Here is a 17565-nt window from a genome sequence, read left to right as displayed (position 1 = left end):
GGAAACAAACCCACAGATGACTCAGCTGTTGAAATTTGCTGAATTTAAAATAACTATGATAAATATGTTCAGCTATAGGAGAAACAAGTATAGTGAGGGGAAAAGAACCAGATGGAAATCCTATGATTGAAAGATACAATATCAGAAAAATTTTAAAAATTATTAGATAGGACAAATAACAGATTGAATACAAAGGAAGAAAAAATTGGTGGACTTGAACACAGTCATAGAAATCATCCATACTAAAGCACAGAAAGAAAAAAGATTAAAAATCAAATACACTGCTACGTCAGTCACCTGTGGAATAATAGCAAGTTGACTCAGTCTATACAATGTAGTCCAAGAGGCAAAGGAGAAAGAGAATGGGGCATGAAATAAGTTTATATTTACTTCCAAATTTGATCATAAACTGCAGCCCTCCAATCAAGGAATTTTAGTGTACCCGAAAGAGGAAAAATACAAAGAAAAGCACACAGAGTTATATCACACAGAAAATCAAAAAGTCAGAAATAAGAAAATTTAAGTAGCCAGAGAAAAAGATGTATCGTGAATGGGAAAAACAATGATAAGAATGTTATCTGACTTTTTATCAGAAACACTAGAGGTCAGAAAACAACGGACCATCTTTAAAGTGCTGAATAAAAAATATCTAGCAATCTATATAGATTGACATAAATATGTAGCAAAATATATCTATATCTAGTAAAAGTTATATTTACATAATAACAGCAAAATAAAGACTGTTTCATATAAGCAAAAGCTGATAAAACTTGTTACCATCAGGCCCATACTAACTAAAATACTAAAGAAATTTCTTTCATCTAAGGGAAATGATACCAAATAGAAAATTGGACCTACATAAAGGAAAGAAGAGCTGAGAGTAGTAAATATGTGGATTACATAAAATATTATTATTCTTAAGTTCTTTAAAAGTCAATTGTTGAAGCAAAAATATCAACCTATTGTGAGGTCTATAATATATAATAGTATGTAAAAATAAAATATATAGCACAAAAGATAAAACTAATAGTGTAAATAGAATTATAATATTGCAGAATTCTTATTATACAGAAGGTCAGTATATATATATTATCAGTATATTATATAGTAATATTAATATTACTATATAATAATACTATTTATATAATGAATACTATATATTATATATACTATATAATATATTGTTATACTCTATTATACTATATTCTAATATATGGCATGTATAATACAGTATATTTTTATAGTATATATAACAGATATAATACTATACATTAACACATATAGTATATAATATATTACAATGAATACTATATATACACTATATCTTCTATATTATATATCACATACTATATACTCTGTATTATATATAATATATAATATACAATGTGTAATATTATAGTAATATTCAGACTATAGTAAATTAAAGATACACATTTTAATTTATAAAACAACTATCCCCCAAAAAAAATATTTAGCTAAAAAAATCAGCAGGAGGTAGCCAATGATATATATGTTTCAATGTTTAGAATACTAAATAATTCTCGGCCAGGTGCAGTGGCTCACACCTGTAATCCCAGCAGTTTGGGAGGACGAGGCAAGTGGATCACAAGATCAAGAGATCGAGACCATCCTGGCCAACATGGTGAAACCTTGTCTCTACTAAAAAGTATGAAAATTTGCTGGGCGTGGTGGTGCTTGCCTATAGTCCCATCTACTCAGGAGACTGAGGCAGGAAAATTGCTTCAACCCAGAAGGTGGAGATTGCAGTGAGCCAAGATCATGCCACTGCGCTACAGCCCGGCAACAGAGTGAGACTCTGTCTCAAAAAAGAAAAAAAAAAGGAATACTAAATAATTCTCAACTCAAAGAGAGACAAGCAAGAGTGGAAAACTACAATACAAATAACATAAGGGTGTGTTCTATTCTCAAAACAAAGGCTGTAGATTTCCAAGTAGACAGAACACAAAAGGATTTTACCTTATTTTCATTTAAACACATAGGCGATATGGCAGTAGAACAAGGAAGCTAATTAGCTATATATAAATGGCTAAAATGAACCTTAGATTTTAAAAAGAACATTGACTGCTTATATATTTTGAAAGGATTGCTTGGGATGGTAGAAGGAAGCCAGTCCTTCAAAGGGAGGCAATCCTGAATGTAAATTCTAATTCCAACTGTTTACTCTCTGTACTTGCCATGTGACCTTGAGTAGGTACATGAATCCCCTGGGGCAGTTTTCACATCTATAAATAGAACTACTAATGCTCTTCTCATGGAATTGCTGTAAAGATTAAATAAGATGACAATTATAATGTGCCTATAACATAGAGGACATTCAAAAAATTTTTATTTCACCTCTTAGGCTACCTCTATAACTGCCCAACACACAAAAAATGAGGACACAGTCCAAATTTTTGGTGAAAATGCCAATATGAAAATAGCTTTGCTGGCCAGGTGTGGTGGTTCATGCCTGTAATCCTGGCACTTTGGGAGGCTGCCATGAGAGGATCGCTTGAGGGCCAGGAGTTGGAGACCAGCCTGGCCAACATGATAAAATCCCGTCTCTGCAAAAAAATGTAAAAATAACTGGGAGTGGTGAGGCACACCTGTAATCCCAGTCACTTGGGAGGCTGATGCACAAGAGTTGCTTGAACCCAGGAGGCAGAGGGGGCAGTGAGTTGAGATCATGCCATCACACTCCCACCTGGGTGACAGGGAGACTTTGTCTCAAAAAAAAAAAAGAAAGAAAGGAAGGAAAGAGCTTTGCTATTAGACTGTAAGTGATGCCCTTTAGTTTGTCTTTCACTATCATCATAGCTGTCTTCTCCTGAAGGACTATCTACATTTTCTTTCTTGGTTTTCAATTTTTAATTAAAGATTGTATCTGCAGAGTTCTCTCTGCTTGAATTCCTTTTCCTTCTCTAGAATGAGAGGTATTTATTTATTTATTATATTTTTGCTTGTGAAAAAGAAAAGAAAGAGTATCCTAAAGGATACAAATCAAAATAAATATGTCTCTTCTTGAGCATATTTCCCAAGTAATGAATTTGTGTCACTCCAGTATTCACTCTGAGCAAATTTGACCTGCTAAAGACACATCCTGGTTTCATATTCCTAGGTGTGATAACTTAATATCCTGCTTCATGCTTTTCAGAAAAATCAGACCTGAAAGCCTTTTGACCATCGTATGTGCAAGGCTTTGCTCTTAGGCTAACATGAGAGCATTCTGTCCAGCCAATAACATGCAATTCCCCTCCTCACTAATAAGATTACTGTCACTGAAATGAAATATGAGACCTGGACTAGCCAGTTTGCATTGCTTTAGAATTCTGCCCAAGGGAAACTTGTTCATTATGTGAGTGCTTTACAAATCAAGGGAATTGGAAAATATCACTAACCCCATGCAATTTCATTTCCCTTCCGTAATGTTACTGTGGCAACTCAGCATCCCTTTCCTTCTCTCCTATCCAACTGCATATGTTGCCTTTCTTGAGGCAGCCTCCTTCAATTCCCCAAAATTGCCTTTGTCTGTCATTTTTCAACTGGAGATCAATACTGTTCTTTGCAGTTGAAAAACTGCTTTTTGGTCTACAGCTCATTCTAAATAACATTGTTCATTAATTGTAAATTTCTAGGGGTTGGAAGCAAGTCAGAATCCTTATCCTGCATCAAAAAAAAAAAAAAAGCGTGGCTCTAATTTTAGGGAAAGGAATATGCCAGTTCTCTGCTACATTGCAAAGCACAATATCAATCATAGCTCTTTTATTAAGCTTATTAGTATTCTGAGTTAGAAAAAGAGAATATCTTATTTAGAGCAAATTCTGAAAGCTAAGAGACTTAGTCACATTCTTAAATTGTGTCCCAATTTACAAGTCATTTATTCGAGTGAGAATTTTACTTTTCTGGAAAAATAATGTATTTCAATAGTGCTACTGAAGTACACAAAATGAGTCTACTGTTAAACAAAAAGGATGACAAGGAATGGAATTTTAAACAACTAACTAGAAATTTTTTTTAACTAGCCTGAAAACACATTCATTCACTCACTCCATTCATTCATTTACTCAGTAATTTTTATTGGACAACTTTTATGGATATAGTGCTAAATTACCTCCTCTGTGAGATTCATTTATCCCTTAAGCTGGCAACCTTGTCCTCAGAGATAAACTAGTATTAAATAAAAAATTATTCATGATATTTGTAAGAAAACAGTAAAGCTGACTTTATACAAAGGGGGCTACTACAAAGGAATTTTGTAGTAGTAAAGAGAGATCTAGTTCAACTCCGAATACAGCAAGGAAAGGTGGGAATTTATAGCCAAGGAGTAAGGTGTGAGATCAGTAAATAGAAAATTACTAATAGGAAATGTCAGGGGTAGGGGCAATTCTGGCTAAACTGACTAGAAAAGATTAGGTCAGGTTGATAAGAGAGGCTGGGTGAGAGATAAGGAATTTGATATAATAGTAAGGATGTGGGATTTTCATTAAACTGATCCAGTAGGAGTCTTGCTAAAATTGAACTAAGCAGCCACTAACATACGGCAGCCCAAAAGTCAGGGCCAAGATGAGAAGAGAATTCAGAGAAGCTGTGTAGAGCTAAGTCAAGAAGAGCCTCTTTGTCGCTAGAAATATTCATGTGTGCCCACAGGTAAAGAAAATGCTAGGTAAAAAGTTATAGGTTCCCCAAAAGAGGTATAGAAAATAAGACAGGAGTCCAGAAGGTAGAAAGATTATATTTAATTTGTGGAAAGACTTCAAAAAAATGCTCTGCTGTAAGACAGTAAGGATCCTGTAGGAAGTGGAAAGGAACTCTGAGGTACATGAAGTAGCGTGGGCAAGACAGTAAAACAAGACAGAGGTTGCTGTGAACCAAGGTCTCACCACTGCCCTCCACCCTGGACGATAAAGTGAGACTCCATCTCAAAAAAAAAAAAAGGGCAAAATCAACAAAAAAATATTTGTCTGTAAGAAGGAACAGTATACCTCAAAGAGTTAAGGAGTTTATGGTTGAGACAAATTTTGCTCTTAGCCAAACGCTTTTCATTCAGTATGTAGTATTTTGCTTTGTGGAAGATAATTTTCAAGGATGATGAGTGGAGCTAAAATAGTTGTTTTTCCGTGTGACCATAGTTAGAAAATACTGATGAAAAGAGTCAAACCCTGGGATAATATTTGAATAGGTTTATTCTGAGCCAAATATGCCCAACTAGTGGCCTGTGATGCAGCCCTTAGGAGATCCTGAGAGCATGTGCCCACGGTGGTTGGGGTACAGCTTGGTTTTATACATTTTAGGGAGACATGAGACATCAATACATGCAAGGTGTACATTGCTTCCATCTGGAAAGGCGGGACAATGGAAGCGGAGGGGCTTCCGAGTCATCAATGGATTCAAAGATTTTCTGATTGAAAGTGTTATTCTGGTTGAAAGAGTTATTACCAACACAAAGGAATGTCTGAGTTATGATAAGGGGTTGTGAGGACCAAGGTTTTATCATGCAGATGAAGCCTCCAGGTAGCAGGCTTCAGAGAGAATAGATTATAAATGTGTCTTATCAGATTTAAAGAGTTTATTCTATCAGTAATTCCAAAAGGGAGGAGGGCAGAATGAGTCCTGTCTGGCTTCCCCTAACCATCATGACCTGAACTAGTTTTGCAGGTTAATTTTGGAATGCCCTTGGCTGAGAGGAGGGGTCCATTCAGATGGTGGAGGGTCTTAGAACTGTATTTTTGGTTTACAAGAATGTCCAGGCATATTTTGTCATTTTTTACTTCTTAGAACCTACAGAAGAGAAAATGAAACAAGTTTGACCTTTTAGTTCATAAAAGACAATCAGTGTACTGCAGTCTGTATGAAATATTTTTTGTGTCTGTGGTGGAAGGTGGGTGTGATTATTGTATATAATTTCTCCAATAGATATTTTCAGGTTTTACATTATGAAGTAGATATTTGGACATTATTTTTTGTATGTTTCCAGATTTTATTTTATTAGCAAAATGCTGTTTTCACTTGAAAGTCTGCTTTACTTTGGTTTATAAAAACAAATGTTTTAAATCAACATAAATGCAGAAGATTTAAACATGCTCCAAAGAATGTTCAAATTAGATCATGTACTATTTACAATTCAAATTATTTTTAAATAACAATACTATTGAGGGATTTGACCAGTAGTTTAGAAACAGGGTTGTATCTTATTACTTATACATTATAATAATTAGGCTTACTTTCAAGAACTGCTCACACAATCTAGAGAGTTATATGAACACATTGAAACAAATTTTGATGTATTTCTTAAATGTGATTATCCTTAGGGTAGGTACTAAGTACCAGTTTTAGGGATCTTCAAAGTTGGAGAACTCATAAACCAAGAACACTGATGAAAACTTGTCCGGCAGGATTGGGGCCACTTAGTTTTGAGTGAATAACTCTCTACTTCCTCAGCTTCCTGCTGATTCTCACTTCCCACCTATACTTTACCACATATTCCCCCTGCCCTAGTACGAAGAAAAGCCTCGTCTCACACACATTGCCCAAGGGTGCCAAAACCCCTGAGGTGGTGAGGGCAAATGGAAGAATTCAGAATTTTGGCGTCCTGATGAGAACTGCATGATTCAAATGATCTGATAAATCCTTTGCTGTCCACAAAAATGAAAGACCTAATAAAGTTGTCCTATGATGGACCATGGAGAAGAATTTGGGGTGAAGGATCAAGTATGGAGGATCAGATAGATGAATTGACAGAAGTAGGCTTCAGAAGATGGGTAATAAAAAACTACACTAAACTAAAGGAGCATGTTCTAGCCCAAAGCAAAGAAACTAAGAACCTTGATAAAAGGTTAGAGGAATTGCTGACTAGAATAACCAATTGAGAGAGGAACATAAACAAGCTTATGGAGCTGAAAAACACAGCACAAGAACTTCATGAAGCATGCACGACTATCATTAGCTGAATTGACCAAGCAGAAGAAAGGATATCAGAGTTTGAAAACCACCTTGCTCAAATAAGGCATGCAGATAAGACTAGAGAAATAAGAATTAAAAGAAATGAACGAAGCCTCCAAGAAATATGGGACTTCATAAAAAGACTGAACCTACTATTGGAGTATGAGAAGGAAACAGGGAGAATGGAAACAAGCTAGAAAACGCACTTTAGGATATTATTCAGAAGAACTTACCCAACCTAGCAAAATAGGTCAACATGCAAATTCAGGAAATGCAGAAAACACCTTTAAGATGATCCATGAGAAGATCATCCCCAAGGCACATAATCATCAGATTCTCCAAGGTTGAAATGAAGGAAAAACTGTGAAGGGCAGCCAGAGAGAAAGGCCAGGTCACCTACAAAGGGAAGCCCAACAGACAAAGAGCAGACCTCTCAGCAGAAACTCCAAAAGCCAGAAGAGATTGGGGGCCAATATTCAACATTCATAAAGAAAACAATTTTCAACCCAGAATTTAATATCCAGCCAAACTAAGCTTCATAAATGAAGGAGAAATAAAATTCTTTACAGACAAGCAAATGCTGAGGGATTTTGTCACCACCAAGCCTGCCTTACAAGAGCTCCTGAAGGAAGCACTAAATATAGAAAGGAAAAACTGGTACCAGCCACTGCAAAACCACACCAAAATATAACCAATGAAACTATGAAGAAACAAAATCTAGTGTGCAAAATAACCAAATAACATGATGACAGGATCAAATTCACATATTAACAATACTAACCTTAAATGTAAATGGGCTAAAGGCCTCAATTAAAAGACACTGACTGGGAAATTGGATAAAGGGTCAAGACCCATTGGTGTGCTGTATTCAGGAGACTCATCTCATGTGCAAAGACACACATCGGCTCAAAATAAAGGGATGGAGGAAAATTTACCAAGCAAATGGAAAGCAAGAAATGCAGGGATTGCAATCCTAGTCTCTGACAAAACAGACTTTAAACCAGCAAAGATCCAAAAAGACAAAGAAGGGCATTACATAATAGTAAAGGGAACAATTCAACAAGAAGAGCTAACTATTCTAAATATATATGCACCCAATACAAGAGCACCCAGATTCATAAAACAAGTTATTTGAGACCTACAAGGAGACTTAGACTCCCATACAATAATAGTGGAAGACTTTAACACCCTACTGTCAGTATTAGATTTATGAGACAGAAAATTAACAAGGATCTTTAGGACTTGAATTCAGCTCTGGGTAAAGTAGACCTAGTAGACATCTACAGAACTCTCTACCCCAAATCAACAGAATAGACGTTCTTCTCAGTGCCATGTGGCATTTATTCTGAAATCAACCACATAATTGGAAGTAAAACACTCCTCGGCAAATGCAAAAGAACTGAAATCATAACAGTCTCTCAGGCCACAGTGCAGTCAAATTAGAACTGAGAATTAAGAAACTCACTGAAAACTACACAATTACATGGAAATGGAACAACCTGTTCCTGAATGACTCCTGGGTAAACAACAAAATTAAGGCAGAAATCAAGAAGTTCTTTGAAACCAATGAGAACAGAGAGACAACATACAAGAACCTCTGGGACACAGCTAAAGCAGTGCTAAGAGGAAAATTTATAGCACTAAATGCCCACAGGAGAAAGCAGAAAAGATCTAAAATCGACACCCTAACATCACAATTTAAAGAGCTAGAGAGCCAAGAATAAACAAATCCAAAAGCTAGCAGAAGACAAGAAATAACTAAGATCAGAGAAGAATTGAAGGAGATAGAGACATGAAAAACCTTCCAAAAAATCATTGAATCCAGGAGATGGTTTTTTGAAAAAATTAAGAATATAGATACATCACTGGCTAGACTAAGAAGAAGAAAAGAGAGAAGAATTAAATAGACACAATAAAAAATGACAAAGGGGATATCACCACTGACCCCACAAAAATACAAACCTATCATTAGTGAATACTATAAGCACCTTTATGCAAATAAGCTAGAAAATCTAGAAGAAATTGATAAATTACTGGACACATATACCCTCCCAAGATTAACTAGGAAGATGTCAAATCCCTGAATAGACCAATAACATGTTCTGAAATAGAGGCAGTAATTAATAGCCTACCAACAACAACAAAAAAAAGCCCAGGACCGGACAGATTTACGGCTGAATTCTACCAGAAATACAAAGAGGAACTGGTACCATTCCTTCTGAAAGTCTTTCAAACAACTGAAAAGGAGGGACTTCTCCCTAACTTACTTTATGAAGCCAGCATCATCTTGATACCAAAACCAGGAAGAGACACAACAAAAAAAGAAAACTTCAGGCCAATATCCCTGATGAACACTGATGTGAAAATCCTCAATACAATACTGGTAAACCGAATCCAGCAGTACATCAAAAAGTTTATCCACCACCAGCAAGTCAGGTTCATCCCTGAGATGCAAGGCTGGTTCAACTTACACAAATCAATAAACATAATCCATCACATAAACAGAACCAACCAAAGACAAAAACTGCTTCCTTATCTCAGTAGATGTAGAAAAGGCCTTTGATAAAATTCAACATCCCTTCATGTTAAAAACTCCTAACCGTCTAGATATTGATAGAACATATCTCAAAATAATAAGAGCTATCTATGACAAACCCACAGCCAATATCACATTGAATGGGCAAAATCTGGAGGCATTCCCTTTGAAAACGGTATAAGACAAGGCTGCCCTCTCTCAGTACTCCTATTCAACATAATATTGGAAGTTCAGACCAGAGCAATCAGGCAAGAGAAAGAAAGAAAATATATTCAAATAGGAAGACAGGAAGTCAAATTATCTCTATTTTCAGATTACGTGATTTTATATTTAGAAAAGCCTACCATCTCAGCCCCAAAACTTCTTAAACAGATAATCAACCTCAGCAAAGTCTCAGGATACAAAATTAATGTGCAAAAATCACAAGCATTCCTTCACACCAACAATCGACAAGCAGAGCACCAAATCATGAATGGACTCCCCATTCACAATCACTGCAAAGAGAATAAAATACCTAGGAATACAATTTATAAGGGATGTGAAGGACTTCTTCAAGGAGAACTACAAACCACTGCTCAAGGATGCAAACAAATGAATAAACATTTCATCTTTATGGATAGGCAAAATTAATATCATGAAAATGGCCATACTGCTCAAAGTAATGTATAGATTCAATGCTATTCCCATCAAACTACGTTGACATTCTTCACAGAATTTGAAAAAAACTATTTTAAATTTCACTTAGAAACAAAGAAGATCCCGTATAGCCAAGACAATCCTAAGCAAAAAGAAAAAAGCTGGAGGCATCACACTACCTGATTTCAAAGTATACTGCAAGGCTACAGTAACCAAAACAGCATGGTACTGATACCAAAACAGACATATCGACCAATGGAGCAGAACAGAGACCTCAGAAATCTGCAAACATCTGATCTTCAACAAACCTGACAAAAACAAGCAATGGGGAAAGGATCTTCTATTCAGCAAATGGTACTGGGAAAACTGGCTAGCCATATGCAGAAAACTGAAACTGGACCCCTTTCTTACACCTAATACAAAAATTGGCTTAAGATGGCTTAAAGACTTAAATGTAAAACCCAAAACTATAAAAACCCTAGAAGAAAAACTAGGCAATACCATTCAGGACATAGGCATGAGCAAAGACTTCATGATAAAAACGCCAAAAGCAATTGCAATAAAAGTCAAAATTGACAAATGAGATCTAATTAAACTAAAGAGCTTGTGCACAGTGAAAGAAACTATCATCAGAGTGAATAGGCAGCCTACAAAATGAGAGAAAATTTCTGCAATCTACTCATTCGATAAAGGTCTAATATCCAGAATCTACAAGGAACTTAAACAAATTTACAAGAAAAAAACAACCCCATCAAAAAGTGGGCAAAGGATATGAACAGACAACTCTCAAAATAAGACATTTATTTTGCCAACAAACATATGAAAAAAACTTCAACAACGCTGATCATCAGAGAAATGCAAATCAAAACCACGATGAGGTATCATCTCACACCAGGCAGAATGACGATTATTAAAAAGGAAGGAAACAAGCTTGGTGAGGATGTGGAGAAATAGGAACACTTTTCCACTGTTGGTGGGATGTAAATTAGTTCAACCATTGTGGAAGACAGTATGGCAATTCCTCAAGGATCTAGAACCAGAAATACTGTTTGACCCAGCAATCCCATTACTGGATGTATCCCCAAAGGAATATAAATCATTCTACTATAAAGACACAAGCACACATATGTTTATTGTGGCACTATTTTACAATAGCAAAGACACGAAACCCAAATGGCCCATCAATTATAGACTGGATAAAGAAAACATAGTATACATATATCATGGAATACTATGCAGCCATAACAAAAACATGAGATCATGTCCTTCACAGGGACATGGATGAAGCTGGAAGCCATCCTTCTTAGCAAACGAACACAGGAACAGAAAACCAAGTACCTATTAAGTGGGAGTTGAACAATGAGAACACATGGACACAGAAAGGGGAACAACAAACACCAAGGCCTGTTGGGGGCTGGGGGGTGAGGGGAGGGAACCTAGAGGATAAGTCAATAGGTGCAGCAAACCACCATGGCACACATGTACCTAGGTAACAAACCTACATGATTTGTACATGTATCTTTTTATTTTTTTTTGGTAAGATTTTAAAGACAAAGATCATCCAGTAATTTTTCACATGGAATTTAGTTCAGAGAATTTATAACTCTCCTACAATGCTCTATGTGAACAGGGTTTCTCAGCACTAATATCTATAAAGGCAAACATCAGGGCTAATATTGATGCTGAACCCTGTCTCATTCTAGCAATAACTAATCTTCATTAGCAGATACATAAGCTAGTCATAAAAAATCCATCTCATCTTAAAAGAGAAATTTTTGACACATTATTTTTGTGGAATGGTCACAAAACTTTTAATATATTTTTGCTGTTTTGATTGGTTGTATTCAAATAATTATAATGATAATCATATCAGGAGATTCATTTTTTATATTTAGAGACGTGTTGTCGGGAAATATTTAAACCTTTCTTAAACTTATATAATTTTGTGGCAGAGAAATTTGTGATAATCAATAAAAAACCTTCAAGCATAAAATTACATTAAGATAAAATTATGTAGGGGAAATGGAATGGAAATAGAAACACAAGAGGAAAAAGAACCAATGTAGAATTTCTATTACAAATTTCTATTTAAAAGTTTATTCTTGTGTTTTTTTTTATGGTGAGCATCAAATTACTTGGAGTACTTAGATTTTATTGGCTATTCAAAAGAGTAGTGGAAAAGTTACATATTTAAATGTTAATATTCAAACTTTTGGGAAATTACATATTTTACAACTACTTAAACTTATAGAAAAATGTAGTTTTCAACTTAAAAATAAAGTATTTTATGAAATAAATAAGCAAATGTTTGAAGCCCTCTTGCCTTCAGCATGTTGGGTGTCATGCTGGATCTTGAAGCAGTACACTGCACTTACAGAATTTATTGTCAAATTTAATTGGCGACGTTTCCTTTGTTCAACAGGATGGTCTGACACCACTGCACTGTGGAGCAAGGAGCGGCCATGAGCAGGTGGTAGAAATGTTGCTTGATCGAGCTGCCCCCATTCTTTCAAAAACCAAGGTAACTTCATTTCAGGTTTCCGGACTGTATTTATTTTGGTTATATGATGAAGCTTTTTGAATCACATAGAAAATGACGTTTTCAGTGTCGCAATCAGAATAGCTATGTTCACCAAGTCTTTAGAGAACCTCAAAATAAGTTTGGGTTTGTTAAGATTTTATGTACAATGTGCTATACCACAGTCATTTGTGTGTGTGTGTGTGTGTGTGTGTGTCAGCGGAGGGGGAGGGGGTTGTTTTGTTTCAGGAATGCTTACTGCTTGATTTTACTTAGTGAAATTTTCATAGCTCAGGAATAATCGCTTGTCACGTTAAGAAAGACTAAAAGTTCTACACTCTCTAAAGTATGGTGCTGGCTGTCTTTCTCTAACCCCTCAGCTTATTTCTTGAGAGTTTACAGACTATTAAGGAGGTCAGTGATACCACTTAGCTGATGAAGACTGGAAACTTTGGCAAGATTGTACCTTGATTGGGCTTTTGGGAGTGTTGACATATCTGTAAGGAACACATGATGATTGCCCGAAAAAAAATAATGGTTGACTATCTTTTAGACTTCTTTTTTTCATAGTAAAACCATTTGACATCATTTGAAAAAGAGAATATTTGCAAATAAATTTTGAGACATATAAACCACCTCATTGTCACTACTATTTTTATTAATTAAACTAGTGATTTTTTAGAAATGATGTGAAGCTTTATTAAGAGCTTTAATCTCTAAACATTATCAAAGCAACAAGAGCACATATTATTTCTGTTTGCACTCTGATCAGTGTTTCCTCAACAATATTAGGAAGACGGGAAAGGGTTAGATGGTCTGGACAATTCCATCACCCATTTAAAATGTAGGGTTTAGATTGGCGGGCTGTGTGTGGAGGGTGTTATCTAACAGAATTAAGCAGCCATGATGTTTTCATTATATATGATGACATCTTGGCTTTTTGAGTGTTTCTCATCTTGCTGATTCTATTTGTTCTTTTCCCTTTACATATCCCATATCTATTTTATTTCCCCCTCCACTGCTGTCTTCTAAGCCACATTATCAGCTCTCGCTGAACCACTGTGGTAGCCTGCTATTGATCCCCCATTTCCCTTCTTGCTCTTTTACAATTCAGTTCCCACTTTGCAGTCAGAGTGGCCATATAAACTGTCAACCAAATCCATGTCAGCTCCTGCTTAAAAACCTTCCCATTAATCCCCATTGTTCTCTTTCAAATTGATTTTCATTTTCCCAAAGCTATAAGGACCAATGTTAAAAATCAGAGAGTTGCTCATCTTTTTTCTTCTATTCATCTCATTGCCTTGGATTTTTTTCTGAGAAATCTTCTTGATTGCTTTTTGTCTAACCTTTTAATTTTCAAGAACATTTTATTGTTCTCTGATAGCTTCTTTTCTTAAAGTATCCTATTCTTGTTTAATGGGTACAATATTTTCTGTTACCTTTTTGAGAGCAGTTGAGATAACTTTTTAGTTTTTCTGTTTCCCAAATGTCCCTAATTCCTCAGATTTCCTTTCTCTCTCTCTCTCTTTTTTTTTTTTTTTTTTTCCTTTTGCTTTGCCTCTATCTTTTATATTGAAGGATTCCAACAATGGCTGTACCTAACTGTGTCAGGCACAAACATGTGAGTGGAAGCTCTAAAGAATGTAGGCAGTGCTGATCAGATGGCAGTGGTTAAGAGGGGCTCTTTAATGTCAGGATTTGATTCCATTTACCTTGGGGCGGTACAGTTTTTTTTAAGAGACATATCCACCAATCTTTGCGGTGCACACCTGTGTGAATACTTTCTGAGTAGGGGAAAGATGCTGCCAGTCTTGTGCTTTATGCATACTTTAATCATAATAATGATAACTAATATTTACATAGTGATTACTGCTCATCAGGCTCTTTGTTCTTTACACGTATTAACTTATTCAATCCTCACAATTGCTCTATGAGATACTGTTATTGCTGTTATTCCCTTTTCATAGAGGAGGAAACTGAAACCCAAAGAGATAGAGTAGCTTTCTCAAAATCTCAGTGCAGATCAAGGATTTGAACCCATACAGTCTAACTCCAGAGACCACATCCTTAACACCTCCATTCTCCTTCCTTTTTCTGTGACCACTTATTCTCGGTCCAGATCCTCATCACTGCGCTCTGTTCTGCCTGGGCCCTTGAGTCTAAGTCCCTCTTGTTCACCTTCTCCAGATACTAAACTCTGGTTTTCTTCAGGCTAGAAGGAGGCAGTTATCTGACTATGCTGAGTTGGGAAGGGTCTGGAGACCTGAGGGCTCCATACACAGTCTTTGAAGGAATCTTACTTGCAGCCCCAAGTCTCATCTTATCTTCTGAGGTACTGCATTTCCACATCCTCTACCTTTTTGGGATTTGAGAGGCAAATCGGCTTGTCTTTTCATTCCCAGCAGTGTGCTGGAGCCTGGTTGTATCGGCTCGTGAGCTGGTTGTGTTCATCTCCCAATTCCACATTCAGTAACATCATATGGACGGCTTGAAATTGCTTATTGTGGGGGTATTTACAGCATGGAAATTGGCTCGTGCCACACACTGGGGCTTTTCCTTTTCCAGGAGTTGGAGTTAAACGTTTGTCAGCACAGCACTAATTATACTGCTTCACAGACACTTGGGTTTCAGCCTCTCTCTTCAGCTGAATGAATTACCTCTTTTTTTTTTCTTTTTCTTCTTTTTTTTTTTTTTTCGCCTGCCCCCTTGAATTACCTCTTTTCATATTCCAAAGTTTGGAGACAACCCTCATCTGTTTTTGATTCCTTCTCCATTGTGTATGTGGGAATGGAAAAGGACACAACATATGTGTGCCCTTCTGGATTTTACCCTTTAAATTCCATTACCGCTTTTTGGTGGAGTTTTGGGAGAGGAAGCATAAATATAGCTATTACATCTGCCATGTTTGGTCAGAAGTCTCCCTCTGCACCGAGGATAGCCTCCCTAACAGAATCTGACCACCTGTCTTCCTCATCTCCTCTGGTTTTGCTCCCTCCTCACCATCTTCCAGCTGACCAGCCTTCTTTTACTTCCTTGACTACATGTTTGTTCTCATTTCCTGTTTGCTTGGTTTGTGTTCCCTCAGCTTCTTCCAGATCTCTGTGGTCCCCCTACATTCTTCAACTCAAATGTCTTCCTCCTAGACAGGCGTTTTCTCACGATTTACCCCTCCCATCTTCACCACCCCCCGCCAGTGCCATCTGGCCATATTTTACTTCCTTTAGAGCTTTTAACACCATCTTGAAATTATCTGCTTGTTTACTTGCTTGCTGTCTGGTTCTCTTCAACAGAATGAAACAAGAATTTTTCCTTGTTCAGTGCAATACCCACAAGCACCTAATTTAGTGCCCAGCACACAGTAGGGCTTCAGTAAATATTTGTTGAATGACTATTAAGTGAATGAGTACATTCCTAGCCTTAAGGCCATCTAACCAGTTTGTCAAGAATTTCATCGGTCGGACGTGGTGGTTCACGCCTGTAATCCCAGCCCTTTGGGAGGCCGAGGCAGACGGATCACGAGGTCAAGAGATCAAGACCATCCTGGCCAATACGGTGAAACCCCATCTCTACTAAAAATACAAAAAAATTAGCCGGACATGGTGGCACGCGTCTATGGTTCCAGCTACTCGGGAGGCTGAGGTGGAAGAATCGCTTGAACCTAGAAGGTGGAGGTTGCACTGAGCCGAGATTGCACCACTGCACTCCAGCCTGGTGACAGAGCAAGACTCCGTCTCAAAAAAAAAAAAAAATTTCATCTTACTGAGCTAAGAAAGCCCATCACATTGGATCCATATTTTCAGGCACCATATGTAATGCCACCTCTTTCCATAGGGCAGTTGATCTTTACTATTTTCTTATCCTTCTCCACTAATCTTTAAGTTTCCCATCCATACAATCATTGTGTTTTTGCATTGCTAGAGAATTTTTCTTTATTGACACTGCATCCCATTACTACTCTCCTCTATTACTTGTTCTCTCAGATTTTGTGGATTTTTTTGTTTGCTTGTTTACTTCATGTTTTCCTCTAAGACTGTATCAAAACATAAAGCAGGCGCCAGGCACAGTGGCTCACGCCTGTAATCCCAGCACTTTGGGAGGCCAAGGAGGGTGGATCATGGGGGCAGGAGTTCGAGACCAGCCTGGCAAACATAGTGAAACCTCGTCTTTACTAAAAATACAAAAATTAGTCGGGTATGGTGGCATGTGCCTGTAGTCCCAGCCACTTGGGAGGCTGAGGCGTGAGAATCTCTTGAATCCGAGAAGTGGAGATTGCAGTGAGCTGAGATCATGCCATTGTACTCTAGCCTGGGTAACAGAGTGAGACTCCATCTCAAAAAAAAAAAAAAATCATAAAGCAAAAGAATGTCTGGGCAGGAATATAGCCGTCCATATGCTCGTGGGTAGCAGTATCTCAAATGGGAAATGTTCCTACCTTTTCCTGCACCTTAATTTCTGTGGTTTAAAATTTTTGAGGGAAATTTTTTAGGCAGAAATATACTGATGGACTGACAGTGTACAAGGCCTTTACATTGACCTAGATATTTGATGAGCTCTTTCGGTATATGCAAAGCTCTTTTCTGGGCAATGGAGAAATAATAACCATGTACCTCTTGCCTTCAAGGAACGCAAATAGTTGAAATATATGTCAGTGAGTGAATAATGCCATGAGAATGGTTAACAAGGAGCTTATATTACTTTTTCTTATCTTGAACTCCTTCTTTATGCCATTAGTTGATAAATTCAAAGCAAATAACTTGGCTCAGAGAATTCGGAAACCTCTGCTTCCTTGGAGCATATTGGACAGGTCATTATTGTCAAAATTCATTGACGACAACTGTTTTAGAAACTGAATTTGCTGCCAAATTACTTTTCTCAAAAAAATGTTAAATTATATTATAATCAATAGAGCCTTTCTCGATAATTGAATTCTCTGGGA

General features: G+C 36.8%; 1 protein-coding gene across 5 annotated transcripts in view; it reads left to right on the top strand.

Moving 5' to 3' along the window:
• The window catches only part of ANK3 (ankyrin 3), a 359094-nt gene that overhangs the window by 168524 nt on the left and 173005 nt on the right, over positions 1-17565 (top strand). For all 5 annotated transcript variants that reach the window (XM_021675764.2, XM_021675765.2, XM_012445733.2 and 2 more), the window contains exon 9: positions 12534-12632. In XM_021675764.2, the coding sequence (XP_021531439.2) occupies positions 12534-12632 (99 nt within the window). The remainder of the gene's footprint in view (positions 1-12533; positions 12633-17565) is intronic.

Source organism: Aotus nancymaae, unplaced genomic scaffold (assembly GCF_030222135.1).
Source record: "Aotus nancymaae isolate 86718 unplaced genomic scaffold, 86718_ANA_hifiasm-v0.15.2.pri h1tg000010l, whole genome shotgun sequence".
In the NCBI taxonomy this organism is placed as follows: domain Eukaryota; kingdom Metazoa; phylum Chordata; class Mammalia; order Primates; family Aotidae; genus Aotus; species Aotus nancymaae.
This window is presented reverse-complemented; position numbering and strand designations above follow the sequence as displayed.